A 12,349-nucleotide genomic window follows, 5' to 3' on the forward strand; every position below is an offset into this window, starting at 1 on the left:
ACAAAAACACATCACTTCGCTTCAGAAGGCCTTTATTAACCTTCCGGAGCCGCGAGGAGCACTTTTATGATGGATAGATGCAATTCTTTGGACTTAAGGGTGAGTAAATCAAGGACTAATGTTCATTTTTGGGCGAACTATCCCTTAATGTTCCTCATCAGTCATTAAAGAGAATGAAGGAAAACACCAACCTATTTGTTCCTCTGTATCTTCATCTTTTATTCTGCAGGGTTCTTCCTTAATCTCCATCTTTACAATAGTATGTCAGTAGTTTCTCCTGGAGTAATTCCTCCTGCTTGCTTCTTCTTCTCCTGTGGGAAGATGGGAATATTCCCAGCATTTAAACTCTCATGAACGGCTGTGGGAGCTTCACTGACTGAAGGAGTGAATTGTGGTCGTTGTTGCTCATTTAGCAGATGATCATCACACTTACAATCACTCCCAATTATTCGTTTTTTGTTCGAACAGACGTTTAGAAACAATTCCATTACTTGATTGGGTTTTTTTTGTGAGAAAGCAGGAGACAAAATATGAAACAAATCACATCTCTTAAGTTTAAATGCAAAATAAATAGATAAAAATAAAACCAATTAAAAAACGAATTGTAACATAAATGTACACATATTTAAAGCCACAATACATGCATATCAATGACAGAAATAAGCTCAATAGAACATCAGTCTTGACATTTAATCAGGTAGCTTGCACATCATTTATAACAGTGATTTTCAATCCTAGTCCTGGAGACCCACAGCTCTGCACAGTTTGTATGTCTCCCTCGTTTAACACACCGGATTCAGATCATCAGCTCGTTAGGAAAGAGCCATATGATCTGAGCTGGGTGTGTCAGATAAAGGAGACATAAAATGTGCAGAGCTCGGGGTCCCCAGGACTAGGATTGAAAACCACTGGTTTATAATATATCATATATTTTAGTTTAATACAAAGTTTAATATAACAATATTAACTAAAGTTGATATGGTTACATTGGATGTATGAAATAATGTCGTTAGGTTAATTGTTCCCAGAATATTATACCGGAGAGCCAGAGATTTATGTTCCAACACTTTCTGGCAACAGACTTTAAATAATGACAAACAAATAATGAATGTATATCTTCTCAAAAGTGGTGTTATTATCAGAAATGTGCTCTACATTCCCAACACTTTTAGACTATAAATACTTCAATTCAGTTCAGAGAAAACTGAAAGAATATTGTTGAGGTTTTATTGCTGTTATCGGACATCGATTGAACGTGAGATAATAAAAAATGTGAAATAAACATGCTTCCAAAAAAAAAGATATGGTGCCGTTTTCAAGGAATCTTAACTGTTTCTTTGTGGCCACTGCAGTGCCTCCGGGTTCTACATCAGAACACCGGCTAATTATTGGCTGACGCTAGTCACGTGAGCACAACGACACATGCGTGTGATGCTGACGTAGGTGGTGGCAAATACATAGCTGGCATTCTGACGTAGAAGCACTGCAGTGCGTTTACTACGACAACAGCGTATAGGAGAATGGCACAGAAGAGATGAAAAAGGTATTCTCGTTGCTTCATAACATTAGGGTTGAACCACTGGAGTCACATGGACTAGTTTAACAATGTCTTTACTACCTTTCTGGACATTGAAAGTGGTCGTTGCTTGCTGTCTAGAGGGTCAGAAAGCTCATTAAAAATATCTTAATTTGTGTTCCGAAGATGAATGAAGGTCTTACAGGTCTTTGGCCTTTGGAATTAAAATAGCCCCCCATCATCCCATACTCCTCACCATACCTAGAAATTGGCATGGTTTTATTTCAGTAAGCCTAAAGGACTGTTCACACCGGGACGAATTTCGTGCGCAATATTCACCGACGTTTGACGCCGACGCGAAAAACGGCACGGGTAAAAGCGTAATTTTTTGGTTTGACGCGGCACGTCAAAAACTATCCGACCAATGAGATTGGCGCTTTTGCTCACGTGTCTGGAGCTTCTGAAGTTACAGTAAAACACAACTTGGGGGCGCTCAAACACAAAACGGTCTTGCCGAGCACACATACGTAACGGCGAAGAAGATATACGCCAAGTAGCGTCTACACACTGCCGGGAAGAAGATGAGGAAGATGCAAGCCAAGATAAATGTAGAGCTGCTGGTCTCGTTGGTGTCGGAACATAAGGAACTGTATGACAAACACGACAGCAACTACAAAAATATTGATAAAAGAGAACTGTTATGGAGTGGTACTGCAGAGCAAATGGGCCTTGATGGTGAGTTTCATTTCACTTAATTGTCTTTCATGTACATAGGCTTGTAACTTTTTCCAACAAACGTTTGACAATCGCCATCGTTTGTGTAGTGTAGTGGAGGAGGTAAAACAGAAATGGAAAAGCCTGGGGTACCGGGGTATTTCTGTTTTACATTAAGCGCCATCTAATGTCAGGGAATTGCATGTTCACTCGGCTCATCGTCAGCGAAAATCGCTTGGGTGTGAACACAAAAAACACGCTGAAAAACGCTGGCAAATAACGCGCGCTTATGGAAAGTGCCCCATGCCAGTCTCTAGGTATGGTGAAGGGAATGTGATGATGTGGGATATTTTAATTCCAAAGGACAAGGGAACTTTATCAGGATGCATAGTATCCTGGATCCATGAAACAACTGGCCTTTAAAAATAAAAATCTGCCTGCCTCTATGGGAATTTAACATAGGGGTGTCCTTTCTTATGAACCCTGCATTTTAAGGAAGAACATTCATTTATTTACGATACATTATTCATTCACAAAGAAAATTGGTGTCCTTAAAGGTTGGATTTTTCTTCCTTTTTTTCCATTAAGGCATTAAGATCAATTTCCAAAAGATGATTTTTTTTATTCCTCTTTTGAGTAAACTTTAGCATGGGTGTGTTCACGTATGCTAAGCACTGTATGTCTTAAGTGAACGTAAACATTTGGGAAATAAGTTGCATGTGTAACAGTATATTGAATCCGTGCTTTCGGTCTTAAAGTGACATCAGCTTAATATTCCTGCTGCCATCTGTGTCATTAAAGGGATAGTTTGCAATATGGTCAGGACCTGGCGATTTATTCACATCTAGATCTTTTTGTCACAAAATACTCTGAAACACACTGGTTGAGGATCCAACTGCAGTCGTTTATTACAGAAATTCGGAATCATAATCCATAAAACAGGCAACAGGTCAAAACACAGGACAGATAATCCAAAAGAGACAGAGCAGAAAAACAGTCAAACAAGGAGAAAGTAAAAGAAACCAAGCAGAAAATTAAAACCAAAACACGGATAACCAGAGGGAGAGCTCTCAGAAATGCAGTGTGACACTAACAAGACTTTGGAAAGAGTAAGTGAAAACACAGGGCTTATAAAGAGGGTATGCACTAAAATCAGTGGCAAAAGAGCTGTTGTGTGAATGAATTTAATAAAGGAAACTGCCAAAACACGAGAACTAAACTAAAACTTTAGACTAGAGAGAACTTTAAACTAAAATTTGGACTTGATAGGGTTCTTTACAACTTACCAAAGATCCAGTGATCCTTGGATATTGACATGCAGCCATCGTGTTTCCTAACATTTAGCCTATATGTGGCTGATTTTGACGTTGGGGAAATACATAAAGATAATTTGCCTGAGAATGCTTCATATAAATACAATAAAGGAAGGTCTAAATCCGGGTAATTACTTATATCAATGTTTTATATATATATCAATGTTTTATATACAGGTCCTTCTAAAAAAATTAGCATATTGTGATAAAGTTCATTATTTTCCATAATGTAATGATAATAATTAAACTTTCATATATTTTAGATTCATTGCACACCAAATGAAATATTTCAGGTCTTTTATTGTTTTAATACTGATGATTTTGGCATACAGCTCATGAAAACCCAAAATTCCTATCTCAAAAAATTAGCATATTTTATCCGACCAATAAAAGAAGTGCTTTTAACACAAAAAAAGTCAACCTTCAAATAATTATGTTCAGTTATGCACTCAATACTTGGTCGGGAATCCTTTTGCAGAAATGACTGCTTCAATGCGGCGTGGCATGGAGGCAATCAGCCTGTGGCACTGCTGAGGTGTTATGGAGGCCCAGGATGCTTCGATAGCGGCCTTAAGCTCATCCAGAGTGTTGGGTCTTGCGTCTCTCAACTTTCTCTTCACAATATCCCACAGATTCTCTATGGGGTTCAGGTCAGGAGAGTTGGCAGGCCAATTGAGCACAGTAATGTCATGGTCAATAAACCATTTACCAGTGGTTTTGGCACTGTGAGCAAGATCCAGGTCGTGCTGAAAAATGAAATCTTCATCTCCATAAAGCTTTTCAGCAGATGGAAGCATGAAGTGCTCCAAAATCTCCTGATAGCTAGCTGCATTGACCCTACCCTTGATAAAACACAGTGAACCAACACCAGCGGCTGACATGGCACCCCAGACCATCACTGACTGTGGGTACTTGACACTGGACTTCAGGCATTTTGGCATTTCCTTCTCCCCAGTCTTCCTCCAGACTCTGGCACCTTGATTTTCGAATGACATGCAAAATTAGCTTTCATCCGTAAAAAGTACTTTGGACCACTGAGCAACAGTCCAGTGCTGCTTCTCTGTAGCCCAGGTCAGGCACTTCTGCCGCTGTTTCTGGTTCAAAAGTGGCTTGGCCTGGGGAATGCGGCACCTGTAGCCCATTTCCTGCACACGCCTGTGCACGGTGGCTCTGGATGTTTCTACTCCAGACTCAGTCCACTGCTTCCGCAGGTCCCCCAAGGTCTGGAATCGGTCCTTCTCCACAATCTTCCTCAGGATCCGGTCAACTCTTCTCGTTGTGCAGCGTTTTTTGCCACACTTTTTCCTTCCCACAGACTTCCCACTGAGGTGCCTTGATACAGCACTCTGGGAACAGCCTATTTGTTCAGAAATTTCTTTCTGTGTCTTACCCTCTTGCTTGAGGGTGTCAATGATGGCCTTCTGGACAGCAGTCAGGTCGGCAGTCTTACCCATGATTGCGGTTTTGAGTAATGAAACAGGCTGGGAGTTTTTAAAAGCCTCAGGAATCTTTTGCAGGTGTTTAGAGTTAATTAGTTGATTCAGATGATTAGGTTAATAGCTCGTTTAGAGACCCTTTCATGATATGCTAATTTTTTGAGATAGGAATTTTGGGTTTTCATGAGCTGTATGTCAAAATCATCAGTATTAAAACAAAAGACTTGAAATATTTCAGTTGGTGTGCAATGAATCTAAAATATATGAAAGTTTAATTTTTATCATTACATTATGGAAATAATTAACTTTATCACAATATGCATACATAGACATATTGTCTAGCCCTAAAACTTGTATAGTTTGTCTGTGTTTATTTAAAAACATCAAATTACACAGAAAAGAAGATGGTAAATATTTAATTGATGAGATTTGAATTCAATTTAGGCTATATAGGGTATGGTTTTTAATTGATGACTTGTACAATTTATAAAAATACAATATATAGGGTATAGGGGTGTAACGATACAGGTATTCCTATTGAACTGTTCGGTACGAGGCTTTCGGTTCGGTATGCGGCTTTCGGATCGGTACGCATTACAAACCGAACGATTCGTTGGACCATTTTTCCTGCAGACCAAAAACCGCGCTAGCGCGTCCACCACATCGTTGTGCAACATCAAATGGCAAAGCGGAACGAAACTGTGCTACTTGTTTTTTTTTTCTTCACGGACCGTTTTTCAGTTTGGACCAATGTCAGTGCAGCGCGAGCCGATCTTGATCAAGCGACACTGTATTGTATTGTATATATTGTATTGTTATATACACAGCGCTAAGAGATCCAGTAAACAAAGCATTTGAACTCGCCACTTAAGTAATAACATCGCTGCGAGATCTATAGTGAGAAGCATTAAAATTTCTTCATTATTATCGGATCAAACAGCACTGATGTGGAAACCAGGAGAAACATTGTTCCATGAATGAATTAGTTATAGGTTTTAAGTCCACAGATCAGCAACATTCACCATGGATTTACTGTAGTAACACTCAATTGTAAGTTGTAACCATGGAAGTTTGGCAGAAATAGTAAAATGCTTTCAAGTACATCACACATGATAATATTTGAGTTTTGAAGTGCTGGAAAAAGATATTTAAATGTTATTTTTAATGTGATGACCAAAACATTTGTTCATCCTTCAAAGATTTCCCCCATTTATAAAACTAAAAGTTTCGATGTAGGAAAACTCACACTTATTTAAAAATAATTTTTCTTTTAATAAATAGGACATTTCTCTGGCATTTCTTTCTTTTTGCTGTATTGAAAACGTACCGAACCGTGACACCACTGTATCGTATCGAACCGTGAATTTTGAGAACCGTTACACCCCTATAGGGTATGATTTTATCACTCAGTGGGCGTAACCAAAGTCACTCCAGTCGACGGTGACGCCATGTGTATATCCTCTATAGGCAGAGCTTAATAGGATAATGATACACAGTTGAAAGTAATCAAGCATTAATGAGGGCAGGCAATGTGTTATATGGGATATATAGTTCATGATATGATCAAGGAGACAGGAGTGCCCTTTGATGGCGATCGGTGCTCCGGCTAAGGAGTGACACTTTTAGAGACATCAGAACAGAACATTTGTTCAAAAGCGAACTCTCCAATCCATAGACGGCGTTCTGCATCAAAAAATTATAAATTTAAGTTACAACTATTTATGTTGAATGTAGACCCAAATGCAATAATATGACTATTAAAGCTGTTAAGCATTTGCTGTTTGTCTGCAATTTTATTATAATATTTTTCCATGCAAAAAAGCCTTTAATATTTTAATGCATCATGTCTATACATCTAAAACAAGTTATTTGAAATTTAGATTATGATTTAATAGACTATTGTTGCCACTTTTACCCAAATCCCTCATATATTCTAAATATTATTTTACCTTCCCCAAATGTTCCTCTTGTCAAACAATCAAACTTCACTACTAATTTCAGCAAATCATCCAGCTTTTGATTAATCTGAATGTCAAAATATTTACTTGTAAGTGATGGATCTGAACATGCTAATTAGAAAATGTCGGGCAACGGTTTTTCTCATGTTTCTGTAGAGTAGATAATTGGGTGAAACTCTTTCCACATGAAGAGCACTGGTGCGGTTTCTCTCCAGTGTGAATTCTCTGGTGTGTTTTTAAATTGTTGGATGTAGTGAAGGTCTTCCCACAGTCAGAGCACACATGAGGTCTCACACCAGTATGAACACTCTCATGCTGTTTTAAATTCTGCAGTCGTGAAAAACCCTTTCCACAAAAAGAACAAAAGTGAGGCTTCACACCAGCATGAGTTTTAAGGTGTGTTCTTAAGCTTGATGCCAAAACAAATGTTTTATCACACTGATCACAGCTGAATGATCTCACTCCAGAGTGACGGCGCAGATGAGTGGTGAGAACGCTTTGGGATGTGAAACTATTTCCACACTGAGAGCAAGTATAAGGCCTTTCTCCAGTATGAGATCTCATGTGCACATTAAGGCCTCCTTTATGAGTGAAACTCTTTCCACACTGAGTGCATTTGAACAGTTTTTCTCCAGTGTGAATCCTCATGTGCACATTTACGTCCTCTTTGCGACTGAAACTCTTTCCACACTGAGAGCAGGGGAATGGTTTTTCTCCAGTGTGTTCTCTCGTGTGTCTGTTAAGGGTTGATTTACGTGTGAAACTCTTTCCACACTGAATGCATGTGAACAGATTTTCTCCAGTGTGAGATTTCATGTGTTTATTAAGGTCTGATTTGTGCACGTAAAACATCCCACACTCAGAGCAGGTGAAAAATTCTTTGTCTCCAGATTTTTCCGCTTGTATTTGTGTGAAATTCTCTTCAGTCTGAGAAACGACTACATTTCCATCTTCATTTTTGAAATTAGGTTTTTCAAACATACGTTTGTCTTCATTTTTATATGCCAGTTCTCCATCTTCATTAGTGAAATGTTGCCATTGGTCTTTATTCGCTTCCATCGGGTCTAAAATCAACATATTAAATAATAAATTCCCCAAATTCAATCAAAGAAGGAAAATGAGAAACGAAGAAATCAAGAATTAATTTTAAATGTAGCACAAATCTAGTTTACTACCGAGTCTACTAGTATCTAGATGTATTGTTATATACTCCTGAGAACCAGAAATATAAGAGATTTCTTTGTGAATCTAGTTTGTCATTGTCATTGTTTGTGGCGTGAGAAACCATTGGAGAATTTATTCATGTTTTATGCTGTATGTAGAGGACACCAGGACTCTGTTATTAAGAAAATAAAATGGCATGATAAGACATGTAAAGGCGAAAACAATGTTTTATTTTTTTCATATACCAATCAATTTTTAGGTTTCAGGCCATTTTAACCAAACTTTGCATAAAACTTGAAAACAGGTTTCATAAGAATATCTTAAATTTCATAAGAATACTGATTTAAAATTTCTTTGCCTTTTTACTCGTTGCATCTCCCCATAATGCCTGATAAACATGCTGGTGTCTCTACAGAGGACACGTATGAAATCAGTGCCCTGTAATATATTCTGAATATTTCGTTCATATTCTGAGTGGAAACCCCATAACGTTGAGAAGTTTATTTACGACAAACAATTGGAAAATTACTCCGATATAAATAAACTCAGACACACAAAATGTTATCATATTTCCATAAGAGTGCTAAATTTGATCATTCAGTCAATGTCAGTCATTTTTAAAGACCAAGGAGTGGAAGTTGTAATGGTAAAACCTCCAAACATTTGGTATCTCTGAAAAACCCTGAATGTGCTCTTTACAGGACTGAGACATGTATGAAGATCTCGCTAAAATATAAATGTCCTCTACAGAGGATAAAGTCTATGCCTGGGTCTCAGGAGGAAGTGTCAGTTTTCATCTTAATGTTCCTCATCAGTCATTAAAGAGAATGAAGGAAAACACCAACCTATTTGTTCCTCTGTATCTTCATCTTTTATTCTGCAGGGTTCTTCCTTAATCTCCATCTTTACAATAGTGTGTCAGTAGTTTCTCCTGGAGTAATTCCTCCTGCTTGCTTCTTCTTCTCCTGTGGGAAGATGGGAATATTCCCAGCATTTAAACTGCTGTAAAACAGTTCAATTTTTTATTTTTTTACAACAAACACTGCTATGCAGCATAGTTCAAAACATAAAAATAATTAATAAATTCTGAACATTGGCGCTGAGTCTTTATTCACCTTTGTTCTCATGGTTTCTCATTAGAATTCATAAAAATATTGAATAGAATAGCATAGCTCTAACGCACACTGTAACGCAGTGTTATAACATTTCCCACCTGCACAACTGAGATTTAAACCTGGCCAGTGTGTTCTGCTAGTTAGCGAAGCATTAAAGAACTATCTAAACTGTTAAATAACAGATGTGAGATGAAAATAATATCAGATTTGTCTCATTTTAAATAAAAACAAAAGACAAGAGATTTAAAAAAATTACTTAGTAAAATTCTTCCAATTGCTAAGGTTAAATGTTCAGTGATAGGTTAAAGATTTTTAAATGTTGGCACTTTTTTTTATCTATACAGTGTTGATATGGCAACTAGTAAATACACAAAGTTTCGTCATGCTAGCATGTGTTTAACAACTAGCCCCGCGATAGTTCCCTACATCCCCACCCCTACAATAAAAACGGTTTACCAGGTTTCATTTAGCAAATTTCATGAGCAAAGTTTCATTTAGCTGATGATCATCAAACGTACAATAACTCAATTATGCAGCTTTAAGTGTTTTAGTCAAACAACTGTTTAGAAACAATTAGACTCCTCTGGCTGATTTTTATGTTGCTCTGACATTAGATAAGATTTACACGCACTAAAACTCTGTTTACCAGGTTTCATTTGTTCATTACATAAAATGAAAACTCAACCCATGAGCTTCACGAATTGCAATGTGAAAAACAGTCAGTAACGCGAGTTTACGTTTCACGAGCGTAACGTTAATGAACAACATCAGTCGGCTAATTTCGATTCATTTCTTGAGTGATTCACTAAATGAACTGACTCGTTTAGTCGTTTAGATTTCGATTTCTCCTAATAAATGATAAAAATCAATGTACTCACAGTCTGAAAACAGTCGATTTAGAGCAGAATGAACGGCTGTGTTCCACTTCTCATGTTTATGTTCCCTTCCCTCGCTCACTTCTCTTCTTCACCTAGACTCGGATGTGTGTCATTGCTTCGGTTGCTCGAGCGCCTCTACTGCCGGTGTGGTGAAGAGATGAGTCCCACCCAAGCGAGAAGCCTCTCGCTGCATCCTGCGGTGGATATCCAACCCGGCCCACATCCAAGTGTGACGTCAGCAGCCACCACGCCCATGCCCAAATTGGACACGTTCTCATTAACGTACGTTAACAATTAAACACTGGAAGAAGCATCGAGAGAAGACGAAGTTAACTGCGAAACAAAATGCACGAAACACACTTGCGGTTTTAGTATAAACACTGTTCAACATAATATAAGAATGCGTTGTATGAGAATGAGATGTGTTAGCTACCTGTTGAAAGCAGCTCTTATCACTTTTATAATAGTTTGGTGCGGTTGATCACTTGACTAGAATGCCTGCTCAGCGCGAAAGCCCGCCATATGTAATACTTGTCAAAATATCGATGTAATTCGAATCAATAAGGTTTGATGATGTTGTTTTAGAGCTAAGAATTATCATCAACTTACATATTTGGTCATTTAACTCCCCTGCGATGTCTTAACTGAGTTGTGTGTTAACGTTACATGTGGCTTAGTGAATTTCCTATCAGTAACGTTAACTACGTTAGATTCTTAACTGAGAATTTTGTTTAGTATACTATTACTAGTATACTATACTAACTGCATTGTTATATCACCAATTTAATGTTGTTATTTGGATTAAGGGTAAATATGAAAAATTTATTATTATTTCAGTGCTTATGTGTGACGTTACATCCTGTAAATCTTATTCTACCTGTAAATAATATGAGATCAAGAATATGAGAATATGTCACTATGTCAGTTGTAAATACTGCATATTGAAAAAGTTTTTTGCTATGCAAAGAAGTTATACATGTTTAGATAATGTAATGTGATGATAAACTGTTGTAACATGAATAAGTTTTATTATTGATTCATAGTAAATACAGTAAATACAGTGATGGCAAGCCAGCCATCACATCAGCAGTCTTTCATAACTATATTATACTTCTTTTCAGGAGTACTACAATTTTGAAAGCAAGTGATTGTGATACTTGTATGTATCCTTCTATCTATTCTAGATTAATGGGAAGATCACATAATTATTGTCATTGTCATGTTTTACAGCATCCTACACATTTTCAGATCAAGCCTGATGCAGATCAATACTGCCTGGATGGGTGGTTTGAATGTCCCTGCTGCACTTTTAGGACTAAAGAGAAATTCTCATTTTCTCTTCATCTTGAGAACCATATAAGTCAGTAACATGAATATTTGACTTTCTCTCTCTACAACTCCAACATTTAATAAGTGTTAAGTGTTAAATCAGAAATATTTATTTCAGTTCAGCATGTTAACAAATTTATATTTCTCTCTCTCTCTCTCTCTCTCTCTCTCTCTCTCTCTCTCTCTCTCTCTCTCTCTCTCTCTCTCTCTCTCTCTCTCTCTCAGAGTTGAAGCCATTCTTGCAGCAACTGGAGGAAAGGGGATCTTTTTGGTGCTTTTGTTCTAGCACAAATAATTTTGTTCTTTCATATAATATAAATAAATACATGTTTATATATAAATAAATTCATGCTTTAATCATTCTGGAGTTTTGCCTTCTGATATTTGGCCATATCATTTAGTGACTGCATATGCTGATTCCATTGTTATTTTACCTGATAATGAGCAAATTAGTTCAACTTAAGGAGGTTAATCAATATACAGCATAATTCAAGAAAGTAAGATTCACTCCACTTTTTCAGTTGTTTAAAGATTGATATACATTTTTAATTTGTTTTGTGTAATTTGAAATTTTCAAAATGCTTCATGCATTTCGAATAAAAAAAAACATTTTATAGAAATACTCCTGAGATTATATGTTTGTGCAAAACTTCATTTATTTCAGTAATTCAACATAGCTGTAAGCCATAATCATCAAATTTATTACGCATAAAGGCTTGAAATATCTCACTTTGGATGTAATGAGTCTATTAGTATTAGCTTTTAGTTGAATTACTGAAATAAATTAATTTTTGCATGATATTCTAATTTTTGAGTCTCACCATATTGGTTCTTTAATTTAAGGTTTACATAAATTCCATTCTGCTGTTCTATATTTGATTTCAAAGTCATTTGCTGTAACAGGCATTAAGTGAATTCTTTGGTTG

General features: G+C 37.0%; 2 protein-coding genes and 2 pseudogenes across 4 annotated transcripts in view; 2 read left to right on the forward strand and 2 right to left on the reverse strand.

Annotated features, from left to right (window-relative positions):
- The window catches only part of LOC143740664 (uncharacterized), a 41,293-nt pseudogene extending 32,318 nt beyond the window's left edge, over positions 1-8,975 (reverse strand). The window contains exons 1-2 of the transcript XR_013204864.1: positions 8,947-8,975; positions 192-311 (exon numbers count right to left, since the gene is read on the reverse strand). The product of XR_013204864.1 is annotated as an uncharacterized LOC143740664 (transcript). The remainder of the gene's footprint in view (positions 1-191; positions 312-8,946) is intronic.
- Positions 1-12,349, forward strand: part of LOC143741201 (uncharacterized) — a 267,182-nt pseudogene that overhangs the window by 93,764 nt on the left and 161,069 nt on the right. The window lies entirely within an intron of this gene.
- LOC143741181 (uncharacterized) overlaps positions 1-12,349 on the forward strand; it is a 169,932-nt gene that overhangs the window by 59,441 nt on the left and 98,142 nt on the right. The gene's annotated exons all lie outside the window — the stretch shown is intronic.
- Positions 3,114-10,270, reverse strand: LOC143741176 (uncharacterized). Its single transcript, XM_077233606.1, has 3 exons — positions 10,095-10,270; positions 8,947-9,066; positions 3,114-8,001 (listed from the first exon to the last, which is right to left on the reverse strand). Exons 2-3 carry the CDS (start codon positions 9,002-9,004, stop codon positions 7,049-7,051), a joined length of 1,011 nt encoding a protein of 336 aa, XP_077089721.1. The 5' UTR covers positions 9,005-9,066; positions 10,095-10,270; the 3' UTR covers positions 3,114-7,048.

This window comes from Siphateles boraxobius, unplaced genomic scaffold (genome assembly GCF_051911475.1).
Source record: "Siphateles boraxobius isolate OS27281-9 unplaced genomic scaffold, OSU_SipBor_1 18, whole genome shotgun sequence".
In the NCBI taxonomy this organism is placed as follows: Eukaryota; Metazoa; Chordata; class Actinopteri; order Cypriniformes; family Leuciscidae; genus Siphateles; species Siphateles boraxobius.

Bases quoted from the DNA above. Each gene is read 5' to 3' on its own strand.
- LOC143741176 (XM_077233606.1), bottom strand. From the start codon at position 9,004: ATGGAGATTAAGGAAGAACCCTGCAGAATAAAAGATGAAGATACAGAG. The intron at 8,002-8,946 runs GTTGGTGTTTTC...TGTTGATTTTAG, and splicing joins AGATACAGAGGAACAAATAG to ACCCGATGGAAGCGAATAAA.